Source organism: Camarhynchus parvulus, chromosome 2, assembly GCF_901933205.1.
Source record: "Camarhynchus parvulus chromosome 2, STF_HiC, whole genome shotgun sequence".
In the NCBI taxonomy this organism is placed as follows: domain Eukaryota; kingdom Metazoa; phylum Chordata; class Aves; order Passeriformes; family Thraupidae; genus Camarhynchus; species Camarhynchus parvulus.
This window is the reverse complement of record NC_044572.1, coordinates 105,751,897-105,771,644: the sequence shown is the minus strand read 5'-3', so window position 1 is coordinate 105,771,644 and position 19,748 is coordinate 105,751,897. Positions and strand designations below refer to the sequence as shown.

General features: G+C 41.0%; 1 protein-coding gene across 14 annotated transcripts in view; it reads left to right on the top strand.

Annotated features, from left to right (window-relative positions):
- ZNF521 (zinc finger protein 521) overlaps positions 1 to 19,748 on the top strand; it is a 230,586-nt gene that overhangs the window by 87,609 nt on the left and 123,229 nt on the right. For all 14 annotated transcript variants that reach the window (XM_030943682.1, XM_030943694.1, XM_030943693.1 and 11 more), the window contains one exon: positions 5,401 to 8,753. In XM_030943682.1, coding sequence (XP_030799542.1) covers positions 5,401 to 8,753 — 3,353 coding nt within the window. The remainder of the gene's footprint in view (positions 1 to 5,400; positions 8,754 to 19,748) is intronic.

Here is a 19,748-nt window from a genome sequence, read left to right as displayed (position 1 = left end):
GAAAAGCAGTGAGACCATATCAGCAGGGCCCAAGCTGGGGGGTGTCTGTCCATCTCAACTGCTGGGCTTTTTCTTTGGTTGAATCCAGCAGTTTAAGCATTTTGCCGGCTCTGTGTTTCAGGGGAGAAAGAATTACTCTTGCAGGAATGGCTCAGACTGGGGAGATGCAGGTTCTGTTTCCTCCTTCACACAGATTACATTTGTAACCTGAGGCAAAGCATTCCAGCTTGTCTGTGCCCGTTACTTGAGCAGCAAAATGGGGAAAATGGAAAACTGCTGCTTACAGGATATTGAAAATATTAATTTGTTCATATGTGTAAACTCTGTTCTGTCAGAGGGGCCCCAATGTATTATGGCACATAAAGGTTAGCTGACATTTGCTTTAGGAATGTGGCCATTTGTCTAGTGGCAGCAAAAGCATGTTTAAATCATACAGAAAAATAAGCCATGATAAAGCAAGTGCCCTGAAGTCTACTCTGGCAAAAGCATGTGTATGCCATAGACCTTCCTGGTGACTCAGTAACATCTTTCTGAAGCAGTCCTGTTAATTCAGCCAGCAGCACTAGGGATAAGATCACTTTTAAGACCTCGCGTCTGCTGGGGTTGGCACATGAGTGGCTGGCTGCTAACTCCACAGAGGTGCTTTTGTGCTCTTGTGCTTCCCCCTTCCTCCCCCCCTTTCATGGGATAACTCCTCCTGGTATTGCTTCACTTTTCTGTTGGTGAGCACTTTCCCCATCAATACTACTGAACAGGTGTTACTCTGCTGCTAACTGAGTTTCCAGCTGTCCTCCTCCAACACAGACAAGGCAAAATTTGTTGTTTTGTCCTATTAGACAGCCTAGAGAATTATCAAGCCTGAGATGGAGGTCTTCCTTGCAGGATACGATAGTTTTGTTGCCAGAAGATGGTCAGGAAGGCCTGGCTGGCTAACAAAGACAGTCCTTCAGCTGCTGGGTGTAGTTCCAGTTTTGCATCCCCTTTGGCAGCAGCACAGAGACTGCTGCAGTGTGGCCAGCCAGCAGAATTAGGAAATAAGGACCTCTTTTATTTACTCAGGCTGCTGAATCATGGGCATTCCTGTCTGCTTGGAGAAAAGTCAGGCAGTTCTGCTTTCCACTGGAAGTCTCAGGAGTGCTTGGTACTTTCATCTCAGAGTGTTCACACACTTGTTTTAATGTGCTTTATGGAAATGGTGAAACTCAGCAAGTACAGTTGGTGTAGAAAACATCTGCACTAACTATTCACACACATTTGCATCTTTAAATAGACTTTTAGGCCTTGTAGCTGATTTTCAGTGAAGTTTTTGGTTGTGAGTGCTAAAGCTTTCTTAGAGTCAGTGAGTGTGAAGTGACTGGTTCCAAAAATTAAAAATTTACATGGACATGTTAAGTGCATCACACTGAAACTCAGAATACTTGCCATAACACAAAAAAGGCATTTACAGTGAGTAGCACTTAGTGAGTGCTGAAGGAAAAAAAGGTCGATACAGAAAATATATTTTAAAACTCCATAAACACTCTGTCAAGTACCTGGAGCCCCATTCTGCCCTCAGATAGATGTGTACCACTCCTGGGAACTTGTATGTGTTCATCTGAATTTGGTCCAGAGTATTTTAAAACAGGTTGTTATAACATTAAAGATCAGATTTGTAATGTTGACATATAGCTCAGTGTGTAGGTGTCTGCAGATTTATATACAGGCAGCTATGTGCAGAGTAGCAGCAAACTGCATTTTCTATGAGTGATGGGTGAAAAGGGGTTTGAAGCCCTTTACCCTGACAGCAGGTCAAACTTTACCCCCAGTGCAGAGCTGGCTCTGTAGTGAGATCTGCTGTAAAGCTGGAGTGGAGCCTGCATCCCAAGCATCTGGCTCTCTGAGGAGACCTTAAGTTCAGCTCCTCCATCACAGTTTTGAGGGCCAAGGCCTGCTCACCCTGTGTCTGTGCACGTGAAGTAGCCTCAGTGCAGAGCAGCAAGTCACACTTTGCTGCCATTCTGAGGGAGATGCTCTTAGTGGTTGCACCTTAACTTTATGGGGCAGCATCCTTGTGGGGTGTGGTGGGGGGATGGCAGGACAAGCATTGCCATCACTCAAGTCCTGCTGTAGCAGTAATTACCCTTAGTCCAGTAGTTACCCTGGTTGCTGTCCCCAGTTCCATTCCTACCCAGCCCCTGAGCTCAACTGGCACATTAGTCCATTGCACACAATGTTCCTAGTGTTCAGGTTGGAGTCTGCACAGCAAAAGTTACTGCAGTGAAACATTTTCCTTGTTGCAGAAGGATGGTTTCAAAAGCCTTTCTGTGGGTCACTGAAAGCTGATGGGCTTGGCCTTTGGAGCCCTTTGTGTGAGGACAGCCCAGAGTCCCTCCTTCCAGAGCATGTGGCCAGCCACCAGTAACCCTTCCACACAGGCTGTCCCCTGCCCTCCCATGCCAGAGGGTGTGGGGAGTCAGGAAAGCACGTTGGTGACATTGTTAGGCTTGTACTCAGGAAAATCCTGTTGTCCTCCGTCTTGGGAATTCCCCCTGCCCTGCTGGTTCTTCTGTAGCTCTGAGAGATTGAAAGATTTTCACTTCTCAAGTTAAAAGGACACAAATCTGACTTGTAAGTGGCTTGCTTTTCTCCCTTTTGCACAAAGGGAATTGCTCTGTAGAATTAGTATGGGATCTGATTAAAAAATGCAACGGCAAAGTGGCACACATTTCCATTTGCAGACTGGAAAGCAAGAACTGTCTCTGTGCTATGGTCACATTCTTCCCTGTCAGCTTTCCTTACCCTTGTAAAAAGGCTGAGGAGAATCCCAGGCAAACAAGAAGAATTGGGTGGGGGAAAGGGGCTGCCATTGGTCACATTCCACGCTTGATCCTGACCCTGCTGCCAGCCCGACATCCTGCTGGGATCCACGAGCCGGGGGGAATGGTTGTATAATAGGTAAAACCGGGCAGGCAGTGGCCACAAAAAGGAAGTGATTTACTGCTATGTCAGTGATGGTACACTATTTATAACACTTACTATATAGTCCTCTAAACATTTATACAATAATATATCATTTCTCCATAGGATATACATTTTAATTCTAAATTTGGTTACGAAATATGTTGCCTAGGCAGTCACAGACAATTTTTCTTCACTCGGTTGCTTGACATAAATTCCTGTTTATCTGCCATCAGTGGGTGTATGTCAGAAATATATTGGATTTTTAAAGAACAAAAGGTTTTCCCATTTAAAAGACCTAGCTGGAAAGATGCATTTAATATAAAATTTAGAACTGAAGAAAACGTTAACATATTTTTCTGTAAATGCTTGTTCCACTGTTTTGATAATTTCCAGTTTTAGAGTCAAATCCAGCAATTTGAAAGGGCAGTACACAGATTTACATTAAAAGTCTCCTGTGAATACTGCAGTCATTAATGCACCATCTTAAAAACTCACCTGACTGGTTTTATTTAGTATGTATGACAATGAGGAACTTTGCACATTGGGAAGCATTTTAGCAGATGACACTAATTTTGCTGGAAGGGAGGATTTTTATGTTTTCTTCTTTTTGATAAACAAACAGCATTGTTTTTGATTCAAAAACATGGCACTCAGGCCAGGGGTTGATTTTGTTATTTGAATACATACCAGTAGTGCAGATTTGTATGTAGGTAATTACAGATGTGTAGCGTGTGTGTGTATATGCAAAAGGTGTGTTTAATTTGTAAAACCGTCTTCTCCAAGATGTAAACAAGGGGCTAAAAACCCATGCAGTTTCCAAGTTATCCTGAAAAGCATTGTGTCAATGGGCAGGCATCCAGCAATGGTGTTTGGTTGTTTTCTCAGAGTTAGATGGTTGCCATCTGGCATTGATAGTGAGATGGCATTGTCATCAGTTTCTAGATGAAGGAAAGGAATGCATCCTCATCTGTTTCCTGTGGATAAGCAAGAGGTTGATAATCTGGTAAAATCTCTTTACCTTAAAGTAAGCAGGCTTGGAATTTGTTTATATAATATAGGCTGGTTCTACCTTTTGTGGTGTTGTAGTAAATTTCTGGAGAGAAGGCTGAAGTTGTTAGGAAACTTTCGACTTTGCAAGAATACCTTTAGAAATATATTTTTCAAGGGGTTTATTGTATCTTTTTTCTGTAGTGTTACTGTAGTCAGTTTTATTTTAAAAGAAAAAAAACCCTCAAGCATTGCCCCTGGAAAGGAATGGAAGAATTATTTGATGTAGAGTGATCTTTCAAACATTCTTTTAATATTTTTAAAGAAGTTTTAGGTTAATATGAGTATGATCATTGAAGTATAGTTATCTACATTTAAAATAAAAGGTGCAAAAATTGTACAGCACATCTCTTGAAAAAAATATTTACAACTTTCCCTGTTTAGAGATGAGGTAATACCATAGATAACTAGTCCGTTTATTATCTGGCCAGCATTTCTGCTTTGTCTTTTCCTGGTAACTCATAAATCTTTCAGCTTTTACCATAAATGTTTATCATTTTTCCTGTTTCCAGTTTTTTACAAGTTGCTTTGTCTGTGATCACCTTACAGTACAGGTTCTGCTGTACTGAGGAAGTTCAGCTGGCTGAGGCCTTTGCAAAAAAGGAAGAAATGGTGGGCAACCTCTTGAACTTAAAAAAAAAATGTTGTTCATGGCTGACCCTTGTGACACTTTCCCATTTTCCTTGATCCTGGTTGTTGGTTTGTTAGATTGTTTTGAACATTTAATGATCCAGCTGCCAGCTTTTAGTAATTGAATTGTATCATTATTGGAGAAATCTGGTTGCACTTTATTAGAGAAAACATCATTGTTTATATTGTTGTCCTGTTCCTCCCTTGTAATCTTTCCTAATATTGTTTAGAATAACACCCAAGTCTGTCTCAGAAATAGCCTTTAAAAGATTCCTGTGTTCAGAATCAGTTTCAAAGGAAAAAAATACGACAAACCTGTGGCAAAGCAGTGCAAATCTTTTCAGTAAATATTGGGCATGTGGGTTGACTGTGTTCATTCTAAAGCATTTCTGTAATATTTTCTCCTTTCCTTTGACTCTTCAGATGCTCACATAATATGCAAATAATTTTACAATTGATACAAAAGAAACATTAAATATATTAAAATCTGCATTTTAATAAAATTGTCAATGTATAATGCATATCCTGCAACTGAGAAAGAATGATAAAAAAGCAATAAAAAGTTAATATAGGCACAGAACTATTTAATAACTTCTAATGTTTTACAGTATGATAAAAATTAATGTGGTCTTGAAACTGTTGATATCAGTGTAAGAAATGTGCTAGACTGAGTTTAGTGTTTTAGCTATTTAGGAGTAGCAGTCCTGCGTTATTTGTATGCATTTCCTAGCTCCTTTTTACTCTTGGGATTAAGCTTGTGGGCGTGTTTCTTTCTCATTTCAGACGGAGTGGATGTTGAGGATGACCCCTCTTGCTCATGGCCAGCATCATCACCTTCTAGCAAGGATCAGACTTCCCCGAGCCATGGAGAAGGCTGTGATTTTGGAGAAGAGGAAGGAGGCCCAGGTTTGCCCTATCCGTGCCAGTTCTGTGACAAGTCGTTCAGCCGCCTCAGCTACTTAAAGCACCACGAGCAGAGTCACAGTGACAAGCTCCCTTTCAAATGCACGTATTGCAGCCGCCTCTTCAAACACAAACGGAGCAGGGACCGCCACATAAAGCTTCACACGGGCGACAAGAAGTATCACTGCAGTGAGTGCGATGCGGCGTTCTCTAGGAGCGATCATCTTAAAATTCACTTAAAGACTCATACGTCCAACAAGCCATATAAGTGTGCCATTTGTAGGCGTGGGTTCCTGTCCTCTAGCTCACTGCATGGACACATGCAAGTTCACGAGAGGAACAAAGATGGCTCCCAGTCCGCTTCCCGGATGGAGGACTGGAAAATGAAAGACACTCAGAAATGCAGTCAGTGCGAAGAAGGCTTTGATTTTCCTGAAGATCTTCAGAAGCACATTGCAGAATGTCACCCCGAGTGTTCCCCTAATGAAGACCGATCTGCTCTTCAGTGTGTTTACTGTCATGAACTCTTTGTAGAGGAAACGTCCCTAGTAAATCACATGGAGCAGGCTCATAATGGTGAGAAGAAGAATTCATGCAGCATTTGCTCTGAGAGCTTTCACACTGTGGAGGAGCTGTACAGCCACATGGACAGTCACCAGCAGCCAGAGTCGTGCAACCACAGCAACAGCCCATCTTTGGTAACTGTGGGGTACACATCAGTCTCTAGCACTACCCCAGATTCAAATCTCTCAGTGGATAGCTCAACAATGGTGGAAACGGCTCCTCCTATACCAAAAGGTCGTGGAAGGAAGCGGGCAGCTCAGCAAGTGCCAGATATCACTGGTCCTTCAAGTAAGCAGGCAAAAGTTACTTATAGCTGCATTTATTGCAACAAACAGTTGTTTTCCAGCCTTGCAGTTTTGCAGATACACCTGAAAACTATGCATTTAGATAAACCCGAACAAGCCCATATCTGTCAGTATTGTTTGGAGGTATTGCCATCTCTCTACAATCTGAATGAACATCTTAAGCAAGTCCATGAAGCTCCAGACCCAGCACTGATTGTTTCTACCATGCCTGCCATGGTCTACCAGTGCAACTTCTGCTCTGAAGTGTTCAATGACCTCAACACCCTTCAGGAACACATCCGATGTTCTCATGGATTTGCCAACCCTGCTGCTAAGGACAGTAATGCATTCTTTTGTCCCCATTGCTACATGGGATTTCTTACAGATTCTTCCCTGGAAGAGCATATTAGACAAGTCCATTGTGATCTTAGCAGTTCCCGTTTTGGTTCTCCTGTGCTCGGAACCCCAAAAGATCCAGTGGTGGAAGTGTATTCTTGTTCTTACTGTACCAATTCTCCAATATTTAATAGTGTTCTTAAACTGAACAAGCATATCAAGGAGAACCATAAGAACATTCCTTTGGCGCTGAATTACATCCACAATGGGAAAAAGTCCAGAGCCATGAGCCCATTATCTCCTGTAGCCATTGAGCAGACCTCTTTAAAGATGATGCAGGCAGTTGGAGGTGTTCCTCCTCGTCCTGCCGGGGAATATATTTGTAATCAGTGTGGTGCTAAGTATACTTCCTTGGATGGTTTTCAGACTCATTTGAAAACACACCTTGACACTGTCCTGCCTAAACTGACCTGCCCTCAGTGCAACAAGGAATTTCCAAATCAGGAGTCACTGCTGAAGCATGTTACCATTCATTTCATGATCACCTCAACCTACTACATCTGTGAAAGCTGTGACAAGCAGTTTACTTCTGTGGATGACTTGCAGAAACACCTACTAGACATGCATACATTCGTGTTCTTCCGCTGCACCTTGTGCCAAGAGGTTTTTGACTCCAAAGTCTCCATTCAGCTGCACTTGGCTGTGAAGCACAGCAATGAGAAGAAGGTATACAGATGTACATCTTGCAACTGGGATTTCCGCAACGAGACTGACCTACAGCTTCATGTGAAGCACAACCACCTGGAGAACCAAGGCAAAGTACACAAGTGCATCTTCTGTGGTGAATCCTTTGGTACGGAAGTGGAGCTGCAGTGTCACATCACTACGCACAGCAAGAAGTACAACTGCAAGTTCTGCAGCAAGGCTTTCCATGCTATCATCTTGCTAGAAAAGCACTTGAGGGAAAAACATTGTGTTTTTGAAACGAAAACTCCAAACTGTGGAACAAATGGGGCATCTGAGCAAGTTCAGAAAGAGGAAGTGGAACTCCAGACCTTGTTGACAAATAGCCAGGAGTCCCATAACAGCCACGATGGCAGTGAAGAAGATGTGGACACATCTGAGCCTATGTATGGCTGTGACATTTGTGGTGCAGCTTACACCATGGAGACTCTTCTGCAGAATCACCAGCTGCGAGACCACAACATTCGACCTGGAGAAAGCGCCATAGTGAAGAAAAAGGCTGAGCTCATTAAAGGGAATTACAAGTGTAATGTGTGTTCTCGAACATTCTTCTCTGAAAATGGGCTTCGAGAGCACATGCAGACACACTTGGGACCAGTGAAACACTATATGTGCCCAATCTGTGGCGAGCGGTTTCCGTCTCTTCTGACTCTTACTGAACATAAGGTCACACATAGTAAGAGCCTGGACACCGGAAACTGCAGGATTTGCAAGATGCCCCTCCAGAGTGAGGAGGAATTTTTAGAGCATTGCCAAATGCACCCTGACCTGAGGAACTCCTTGACGGGGTTCCGCTGTGTGGTGTGCATGCAGACAGTGACCTCCACGCTGGAACTGAAAATCCATGGCACGTTCCATATGCAGAAAACTGGAAATGGTTCTGCTGTGCAGTCCACGGGACGTGCACAGCATCTCCAGAAACTGTACAAGTGTGCGTCTTGCCTGAAGGAATTCCGTTCGAAACAGGATTTAGTGAAACTTGACATCAACGGTCTGCCATATGGTCTGTGTGCTAGCTGTGTTAATCTCAGTAAAAGTGGTAGTCCGAGTGTCAACATCCCTTCAAGCAGTAACAGACAAGGCATGGGCCAAAATGAGAACTTGAGTTCCATTGAGAACAAAAGCAAGGCAGGGGGATTGAAGACTCGCTGTTCTAGTTGCAATGTAAAGTTTGAATCAGAAACTGAACTCCAAAACCATATTCAGTCAATCCACAGAGAGCTTGTTCCAGACAGCAACAGTACACAGCTGAAAACACCACAAGTATCTCCAATGCCTAGAATCAGCCCCTCCCAAACTGAAGAGGTAACCCTTTTTTCTTTGCTCTTGACGCCCTCCATACTTTTGGAAAAAATCTCCCTTTTTTCAAGCTGTCTTGTCACTTGTCATGAAATGCTTAGGCTGATCCATGTTACATTTCCATCCACAGCCATTAGCTAGTAATTACCTGCTGCTTGATATGCCTTACATCTTGGATTGAATTTTGTGGAATAGGACTTATTCCAGTCTCCCTAGGATATTGTCTTCTGTATCACTGAGGAGACCTATCTTCATGCCAGCACAACTGAGATCTGGAATCTTATCCTAGCTCCCATACGCATTGGAATCCCCAGCTAGGAGTTGTGCTTACGGCAGAGAGCATTAATGACAGAGGAGTAGACAAAGTGAGCCAAAATGCTAGCATAAGGGGTTGATTTTTTAGAAAATATTTGTGAGCAACAAATTGAGGGTATTTTTGTTAATTGTGTTGTAGACTTTCATTTCCCTTTCTTCTAGCATATTTTGATTAAGTAGAAGTGCTAGCCTAAGGTAAATTGGGAAATCAGTCCTTTGGATGCAATTTCTTTGGTTTTTTCTTTCCATTCCTGATGAAGAACACTGAAACACCTAGTGCCTAATGATTGAAATTCTGTCATGCAGCATAACTTAGAAAGTACATATCAAACTCTTGAAAGATGTAATCTGCTTCCTCAGTCACCAGTGACCAAGTAATGACATCTGTATGTGGGGAGGTAAGGGGGTTGTGTACTGAGGGAAGGGAAGTTTTATCTTCAGAAATGTTACCATTAGAATGACTTAGAGGTAATATTTAAGCATGGTATCTTTCATCTTATAATTCAGGAAGTCTAAAAACACAGCACAAGCAAATTTTAAGAAATAACATCTTTTGTTTCAAGAAAGCTTTTAGCCTATAATGATACAAACATGGTGCAACCATGTTGTGAATTGCTGTGAATGTGTACAGATACCCTGTGGCTAGGGAGCTGCTGCTCCTCCATCACCTTCCTCACTCCCTGTTTGTGAGCCCATCTGTTGGGAAAGACATCTCTCAGCATGTTGTCCAACAGTGTTGTGCAAATTGGAGGGCAGGAGGGAGGCAGAGAGGGAAGAATGAGGATACACCAGCATATGTGGACCAAGAGGTATTGATGGAGCTTCTGAGAACATAGATGAAGATAGGCTGGGAGAAGGACACTGAGGTAGCACAGAACCTAGAGTGCCATGAAGAGAGAATTGGAGCTGAGAGTTCAGGATGAAGTACCAGGCAGGCTGCATCTCCCTGGGAAAGGCCCTGTGCTTTCATAACTTTATCCTCGATTTGCTCAATGGTGGTAGGGGATACCTGAGGATGGGGTGTGGTGTGGAATTTATGGAAGGCTGTAAGACTGAGAACCTGAGGTCTAAGGAAAAGCATCTTTTTAAAGAAGAGGGAAGAGGAATGGCTCTCATTAGCTGTGTTTTAGGCCACTGATGATCTCACTGCTGCTGAGTTGGAACAACAGGATTACCAGCTGCATGTTTTTGATAGGTTCAGAGTCATCCTGGTTTCTGTTTCTGTCATCTTGCATCGAGTGACTACATTAAATCCCTCTTCCCAGTCATGTTGGAAGCCAATTCCTGCTACCTCAAGCACAATCAGAATCATGTGTTAAGTCAGTTACCATGCTAAGATGCTACCAATTTGTCTTTCTCTTGCTTGTAAACTAGACAAAAAGAGATTTGAGAGTCTTTTGTGGTGATATAAGATCAGTTACCTTCAGTATCATTAGTGAATCTTCCTGTACTTGGATCAGGTATAATCCGAGTTCTTAGTTATACTGCTAATTGGCATCATGTTTCTCTTCTTAATCCTTTTGATTTTTATATAAAAGTGTATCTAAGATGAAAAAGCTTTTTAAACTGCACATTTGTGAATAGCATTTGTCTCCTTCAAATCACCATTTACCCCCCACCTCCATTCTGAGGATGTAAATTGAATTTTCAGTGTCTATGGTTCTGGTGTCCACATAGTAATGTAGACTTTCAGATTTTTTTCTCATGGGAAGAAAAAGCTATCAAATTCCTGATAGAGCATTAGTAGTTCTGGAAACCATAAATGCACGTTTGTAAAATCCTGAAAGATAATTAATTTTTCTAGCAGATATTACTGGTTCCAATTCTAGTGATGCAAGCTATGTAGCAATGAGAATCAAAATTTAAAGTGGGAATGTGCAGATGTTTAAAACTATAGATTAGATGTCCAGACTGAGGGAAGTAAAAACAATTAAAAAATTGAGTTTTAAAATTTATTATTAGTCACTGGCTGTCATACTCCACCAGAAGGATGTTTCTTGAACTGAAGGGGATGTTGAAGGCAGCTACTTAAACATGCAATTTTGGGGAAATTTTCACCAAACAGTATTAATAATATCAAGGAGTGAAAGTTTCATTTGCATTATTGAGAGTCACGTGATTTGAGATTTCAACCTATATATAAAGAGTATTTCACTATTAAGGCAAGAAAAATAGGTATCTTGCATAAATCAGATGAGTTGTCTGACCATTAATATTGCTGAATACCCCTTTTTACTCAGTAAGAGATTTCAATGATAAGAATATTTGAAAATACCTTTTTAGGATACAAGATCACACTGGAGGTGTCACTTCTAGATTCTTTGCTGTGCATTCTCATGGTTGAACTAGAAAATTTCCCTTTTTAGTCTGTTCTCAGTGATGTGATAGGGTGCAATTACCTTACCACAGTATAATGTCTTCAGCTGGGCTGTCACCTGCTGAGCTCACCCCACTTGCTGAGTGAAAAATGTTGACCTGAATCATCTCCACTGAAAGTTACGTTCTAGTTGGGATAGAAAATTTTGACTAGTGCTCATCATTGGTTACAATGAGTCAAGGAGCAGATCAGAACTCATTAAGTCCATCACACTGCTGAATCTAGTACCCCTAAGTTATCACACAGACTTAAACAGACAGATGAACAGCAGCTTTTGAAAGTGCTCTAAAATGTGTAGATCTGCAAGTTAATCTTTGAGTTTCAATGAGGTGCTGGATTCAGCTGATTTTAGATTTCTTGTAAAGACCTTGAATCATACGGCAAGCACACTTTTGGGCTAGGGTGATAACCTTAGTGATAGTTACTGTCTAAAAGCAGAGAACAAGATCTGGTATGCTGGTGAATTGGGAACTAGACCTTTTTCTGTCACTCATTTGCTTTGCTGACTTGGCCAAAACTGCTTGAACATCTCTGCTTCATTTTCCTTATTCAGAATATAAGATAGATATTTCCTGAAAAGTGTGTTTCCATGCTTATTTACAATATACTTTTTGTAAAGCACTTGGAAGATGAAAATCTGTTCAAGAAAATCTCTGTTCTTCTTCCTTATTTTGCTGTCAGGCACCTAATGAGAGAACTCTTGACTCAGCAGAAATTGTGCCTTTGCTTCTTAAGCTGCAAGACTTCTATACTTGCTGAATCACACCAACATAACAGTGCAATAAATTATATTGTCTGTTTCTTAGCTGGCAGGGAGGAGGAAATGGACTCCAGCTTCCACCCAGAGTTTAATGTCTAAACTCAATTATGGTAGAGCATCCACATGTGCAACTGTACTCAGTTTGGGGTCCTGTTGGTAACTTTCAGAGTAGAAGCGTAATTGCTTCTGTATCACTTTGTTCCATGAATGTGAAGCTCATGTGAATACTATATTACCTGTGGCAATGCAGACAGTCCTTCATTAACAATACAAGAATTCTCTGGGTTTTCTGGTCATGAGGAGGGAATGAGCAGCGTGAGTACATGGCCAAATCACTTCAGGAGTGGAGATGCTTATTTAGGTGTGGCAAAAGATTTGCAGAAACTCACTGTTTCAGAGAGTATCAAAAATGCTGGACAAAGGAGAGAGCTTGCAACTGTCACACCAGCTGGAGAGCAGAATCTGGGGCTGCTCTTCTGTCCTGTTGTGGTTGTGCAGAGCTGTATGCCAGGATGGGCATGTCACAGCAGGGGACACCAGGCACATCACAGCACTGTTCTGGAAGAAGCCCTGAAAGTGCAGTCTGACAATGAGCTTGCAGAGATGGGGGTCACAAAATTCAGATGCTGTGGAGAGCTGTTGGCTCCTTGAAACTCAACTTCTCCAACCTAAGATGAATCCAGAAATGGTATCGCCCTGGGAGAAAGAACGGAGCTCAGGTAGGTGTACTCTTTTATCATTACTTTTTTTTCTCTTTATTTATTCATGGGCTCTGAATCTACCTTTATTCTCTAACTATTCGTCCCCCCACTTCTCAAAACATGCCAGACCCACAAAGACAGAAAACAGGAACTGCCTTTTGAAGTAGCTGGTTTATTTCAACAGCATGCACTGGCAGTCAGAGGCGGAAAGAAGAGAGAAAAGACTGTAAGCAACCCAGAAATGTTCCCAGATGCATGCTTTTGGCAGGGCAAGCAATAGCATTTTAGCAATATAAATCACAGTGCTTTTAACTGAAAAAATGCACTGAAATCTATACTCACGCATTTAATTGAAATACATAAAGAAATTAAAATAATCCTCCTCATCAGCAATCCAAGCTGATCATTCTGACTACAGGATTTTTATGAATAAGCACATAAACTTGTAATGTAAACATAAGTAGTGCCTTGGGTTTCCTGTCAGTGAATCCAGGCCCAGAACAAGTGATTTTCATTCCGTATTTTGGATCCAGGGACAGAAAAAGGTAAAGAAGGTTTGTTGCTGGCACAAAGATTTGGCTTTGAAATAGTTTGTGGAACTAATCTGTGACAAACATATTTTCTGCTTCTGGAGTTTCAAAATGAGTTCACTAAAAATACCAGTTTTGTCTTCTGGCATAATTTTAACACTGCTTTCATGAAAGTATTATTTAAAGTGTGACCATATCTATTCTTAGGAAGGGCTAGCCTGGGGTTTTTTGCCACAGTAGGCCACCTCCACTTTGCACTATGCTTTAATTTCTGCTAGTGCCACTACCATGAATTGGCTGATAAGGTCCAGCTTAAGCATTTCTCTTTTCTTTGTCTGGTGGTGAGCTATCAGGATCCTCTTTGAATTTTACAAGGATAGTATTATTATCCTGTTGCTGTAAATCCTACCAAAGTTAGGCTTCAAACTTCTCACCTCACACACACCATGAGTTCAGTCTGAGAAAGGAAGGCCATATGTTGGCTTGGAGCTGCTGAACAGAAGCAAGGGGGAAAATTGTAGTGAATTTTCTTAGTTTCCTGTCCACTGTTCATTAAAATCTAATGCTGTTTGTCTGTCTTGTTATTTGTCAGAGGCTTCAGATGGGAAATTTGGAGAGGTGTCTTCTTCACACGCATGGAAAACTTTGCAGGAGAGGATGAAAGGATAACGCGTTCTCCAAAATTTTCAAGAGCACTAAACCAAGATTTGCTTAAAATGAACCAGGGTTTGGGGGGTGGAATGTGTGCTTGAAGAAACACAGAAGAACCGGAGAAAGTCACAGGAATGTGGATGAAGTCCTTAAGGATCTCTAGAGAGGGCAGATGTAGATTCAGCAAAGCTTTATGAGACAAAACATCCATGAGGTGTATGCTCCCACAGCTCAGCTGTGCTGCTCACTGTACTCTTGGGGCTTTCCCTGTACTTGTACCTGCTGGCCAAATGGCTGGTGTAGAATGCCACAATTTCTGCACAGCCCCACAGGAAGATCACAGTAGTGATGAGTGTTTGTATTCTGATCTCAGAATTGGGTAGAAACTAGAAGAAATTTCACACAATTTTCTAGCCTGATCATCTTTAAGAACAAGACACAGAAAATCATTACATATCTCTATTTGTCTACTGGTTTGCAGACCTCTAGAGGATTTTCTCACTTCTACCTCTTATTTTTGGACTACTCTTGGCCAATTTCAGGGAAAAAATACATAGATTAACAGTAATCTCAAAGCCTATGAAGTTGTTACAATATTTGGGAAGAGAGGTGACCCAGCAGGTAACAGAATCCAAATTGGAGAGAGGCCTTTAAGAGATCCAAACCAGGAAGATGGCTGTAGCTGAAGTTTATACCTGTTTTATATGCAAAAGTCAAGAACACAAGACATGAAGCTATAGGAGGAAACTATGGTCTGTTCTTTGTGAGACTCACAGGCCAGCTTCTTAAGTGACTGTACATGAGAACTGTTTTTCACCACTATTCAATAAAGTTGTTATATATGATATGTGTATTCCTTTGTCTTGTACAACAAACATAACACCCAGATTTATTACTCTGTCATGAGGGAAATAAAATGGGCTAAACATCAATTTAAAATGGGTATGTAGCCCCAGTACTGCTTGTTTCATGAAGTTATAGAAAATGAGCATAAGAAAACCACCTGACATGTAGTATCTTGTTAAAGGATACTGTTCTTTGACCTGCCAGAGCTCTGTGATAGCAGATAGTTGATTTTATGCCTGGTGGTTCAAAACTGTGAGATACCTTTTTTCTTGCCAAAGCCATCTTTCATTTATACTGTTTCCTGCATTGTATTACAAATTATTGGATAAATATGACCTGTACTATTTTACACAGCATATTTTGCTGGGTATGACAGCAGAGATGTGATTCTTGCTAACATCCACCCTCACCATGTGACATTCTAGGACAAGAAGCAGAGGAGACAAATGGACACACAGGAAGATCCCTCTGAACATCAGGAAACACTTCCAGGGTGACCAAGCCCTGGCAGAGGTTACCCAGACAGGTTGTGTATCCCTTTGAGATACTCACAAGTATACAAGTATCTGGATGTGGTCCCCAGAGATCAACCTCAGCCATTTTGTTCTTCTGTGGTTTCTGCCCATCTTTGGGCCCATCTACCAGATGTATGTTTTGATTTTACCCTGTTGTTCCTTGGTGGATAAACCTTTGTTGCTGGTATATGGCTCCATAAGTCAGTGAATAAAAGAGCAGGGCCCTTCCTGATACTGGGCATCTCAGTTCAGTTCTACTAATAATAATGTGCACTTCTAGGAATTATTTTTAATACCGGTGAAATGCCTTTGAAGAGTGTCTTAGAAATACAGCCACTTAGAAATACAGCCATTTCAAAGTGACTTTCTGCTTGTGTACTCAAAAACAAGGTAGGAGGTAAGAGAGAATGGAGCTATTTATCCCCTTTGATTATATGTCCACAGTTTTGGTGTCCTGTGTTGGGATACATTTCCTCTGGTTTTTGCTTATTATTCAGATGTTTCACAGCATTCTGTCTAAAAAGGCACATCTAATGGCTTTTCATATCTGGAAGGCCACCTCTTTCTCTCTACATTTTCCAGTAGGAAATGGGGTGGTTCACCAACAAAGAATGATCTGAGACTTCAAGTTTCCAGATTTCCTTCTGTGTTTGCTTTACCACTACTACAACAGTCCTCTTGGTTTCTGCTCTGATGGCTGGAATAGGTTTAGGGCCAACCTAAAGGAACATAGCTGTCTGCTTACAAATTCTTGCAACCATCCCAGACAGTGGTCAACTTGTAATTGACTCTGTTCTGCTGCTTGGTGCTTCTCTCACAGGCCTAGGCAGGGACTGTCTGCATCACCTGGCGATTTTCCCAAACTATCAGTCTTAACCATAGTTCCTCATTTCTCAGATGCTCCCTGCTTTACAGCTGGTTTGTATGATGGTGGTTGAGTGGTTGAAGTCCTTCAAACGTAGAAGTATGACATTCTGCTTCTGAAACAAATTCTGCAATCCTTTTTTTAAGATAGGGAAATGGTAGACTGAAGCCCCATGTAAAAAGACATTAACTTTTTACAGGATGTACCTAAGAGAAGCTGCTGGTATTTTAAGCATTAATGTGAAAGTAAAAGATTATGAAATAGGACAGAGTAGCAATTCTGTGAAGTTCCCTTAATTCCCTTAGAGGAGAGCAAGTATTTCTTCTCAGGAAAAAAGCCAGTTAAACACAAATCATTGTGGATAGTGTTGAAGAGTGGCTGAGCAGAGTGCTTGTTTTGCTGGTACACCACTTCCTTGGGCAGCTGCACTGCCCTAGAGGAGGTTTTTCAGCTGGGCACACAGTCAAGCGTCATTGCAGTGTCAGCAGCTGTGTGCCAGCTCAGATGCTACCAGTATATTTGTTCATGTTGATGTGGCCTAAGCGTATCCACAGAGGGTAGAACCAAAATCACAGCAATATGATTGTAGGACTCTGCTCATGGCATATTTTGTAGTGCCTTTTTAAAACCCCAGTCTTGCCCATGTTATCGTGTGAAGCCCTCATTTGTGAAGTCCCATTGACTTCCCCAAGTGCAGAGCTAATTGCATGAGAAGGATCTAAGGGGTTTACTCCTTCTCTTGATACTTCAATGGAAATTAATTTCTTATATATTATGTATGAGTAATATATTTCTGTTTGTACATTAATATTAATGTTGCATATTTTTGAGCACAAGTTCTATTCTGTAGGATTAAATTATCTTGGTAAGTAATAGTGCAGAATTCAGTTTGAGTTAAAAGTGGACAATTAAGGGTAGGGGGAGGGTCCTGAGTCACACTTTGGAAAGTGAAATTAATCAGCATTAATTCTCCACAGAGTAGGAGAAAAGCGGTTGTAGTGTTTAAATTACAAAAAAAAAAAGTATATAAAAAGCTCCTGATTTTGCCTTTCTGTTAAAATCCAGAGAGCTTTCACAAAATCTGTGATGGAGAAAAGAGACAAGAGTATTCTCTTGTGTGTACTTGCAAACTATTAATTTTATTGGCCTACATCTGTTGCTGATTGTTGGTGAAGAAAGTAGTGGCTTTATTGAATGGCAGTCTGTCTCAGTATGCCTTTTTTAAAAAACAAAGCAAAAACCCCAACTTTAAAAGGGAAAAAATATCAGCTTACCCAAAATATCAGCTTTTTGAGTCAGACCTGCCAAGTCAAACTCTATTGCCTTTGCTTTGATGCCACTTCCTCTGCAGAATTATCAGTGTCATGTTGGTCATAGTTCTTCCTCAATGTCTGTGGCCACACTATGGTTCTGACACAGATGCTGAGTCTTGGGATGCCTCTGCATGGGTTAATAGCTCTAGGGCTTCAGAGGGTCTCATTGCCTTTGGTTTTAAGTGCAATGTAAAGGGACAGAAGCGGGTGAGGATGCTGACAGAAAGTTCAGTTGCTGACACAGCTCCGAATTCCTGAGCACTGCTCAGCAGATACCTGTGCGTTGCTCGGAGACTCAGTCTCACCCAGGATCAGGCCCTCACACAGAAAGACAGAAAGAACTGTATTTGCTTTTTAGACCCCAAATCAAATTCACAGTACTTTAAGCTGTTTGTATTCATAAATTATATAAGCCTAATATGAAGTAATTGAAAGAGAAAATAGATATACAACCATGTGCTGCCATGTTTTAGAATTACTTTTCTGACAGGTATTTCACATCAGTACTGAGTTTGAAAGGCCTAGACAGAGTTAAAGGATTAGAGATCTCAAAGGGAAGAGATGCATTTTTTAAATGTGGCAAGATGTGTTTTTTTCTGTGTGGGGATGTGAGACATTGCAAGCTAATGCTCTTCATCAGCTAGGGGAGGAAAAGGTTTGTAACTAAGAGACATTGAAGAGGGACATGATTAAATACAGACTCCAGAATAAAGGTGAAAGATAGAACAACAGACCATGAATTCAAACAGAATAGAGAAGTAAGGATGGCTAACATGAACATTTGTATTTCTGACTCAATATATTTTGTGTATGCAATAAGTAACCATAATGAAAGAAATGAGGAAAAATAATGTTTCTTTCCGTTTTTCATTTTGCTTACCTTATGGGATTGATTGTTTTCTTTCCACAGGCATGTACACTCAGACTCTGTTATAATTTAGGCCCTGATAAACAAAAACAGAACAGAAAAATACTCATAAAATCTCCATGAAAATGTTTTTTAAAGTAATCGGGAAATACTAATTAAAGGGTTTTGTGTGAGCAATTACAAGAGTTGGTGATTAGTCAATTAAAAAGAAAAAAGGAAGATGACAGTGCCCCATAAGCAAGATAAATAACTAACTATGCAGTGAAACTGGCTAACATATGCTTAGTTTTCTAAGAGCTTAAGGTTGACAAAATAAGCATCCAGGAAGGTAAGAAAGAAATCCTTAATTAAGGTACTGTCAAAATTAATCTGAACTCTGATGAAAAATGGCTAAATGGACAAAGCTAGGACCGTGGTTGCTCTTGTGTATCACAAAGGGCCAAGCACACTGTTAATGCTTAATAAAATAATGATGTAAAAAAATCAGCTGGCAGCATTAGGAGTTAGCACTGGCAAATTGCTGTAGTTAGTGTGCAAGTTTTAAGTGTCTTAACTTGTTATTTTCATATGATTTTTGGATGCCGTTCACTTTCTCTTGTCAGGTTATTTTTCTGTCAGTTTAAAAGGTTGAATTAACTCCATCCTTTAGGTGAGGGAAACTGAGTGAATGACTGATGGGAGAAGGGAATTAGATGATGTGACTCTTTTTTGGCAACAGCAGGTTGTCTCAGCTCTGTTATTGATCCATACACTCGGTCTGTGCTAAAACTGAGGGGAAGAAGCCTTGAAAGTCCCCTTCAGTAGTGTGACAAGGGCAAATAATGTAATTAGGTGTAAACAGGAGGTTATCAGTGGGGTAACAGGTACACATCAAACCCATTTTTGATCAGGCAAGGAAGAGAAGTGTGAAAGGAATATAGAACAAACTAGGGATGCCTGCAAGCCTAAGACTGTAGATGCCATGCATTAGAAGCTATAAGTGATATTTTGGTTGTTTCATATAGGGAATTGGTATTCAGTTAAAAGGGGCATGGGTACAGGAGATCCAGAAATGGTATATGTAATCAAGGAAACCAGCACTGTTAAACAAATGCATTGTCGTTGAGCTAGTGGCATCTCCTCCCCATGGAGAAGAACGAAGTACAGATTAGAGGTAATATAATGGAGTATTAATACACAATAAATTACTTACAAAAATATCCGTTCCAAAATTCTCACTGAAAGCAGCTGAAGATAAAAGGAAACATTAAGCAGACAAAC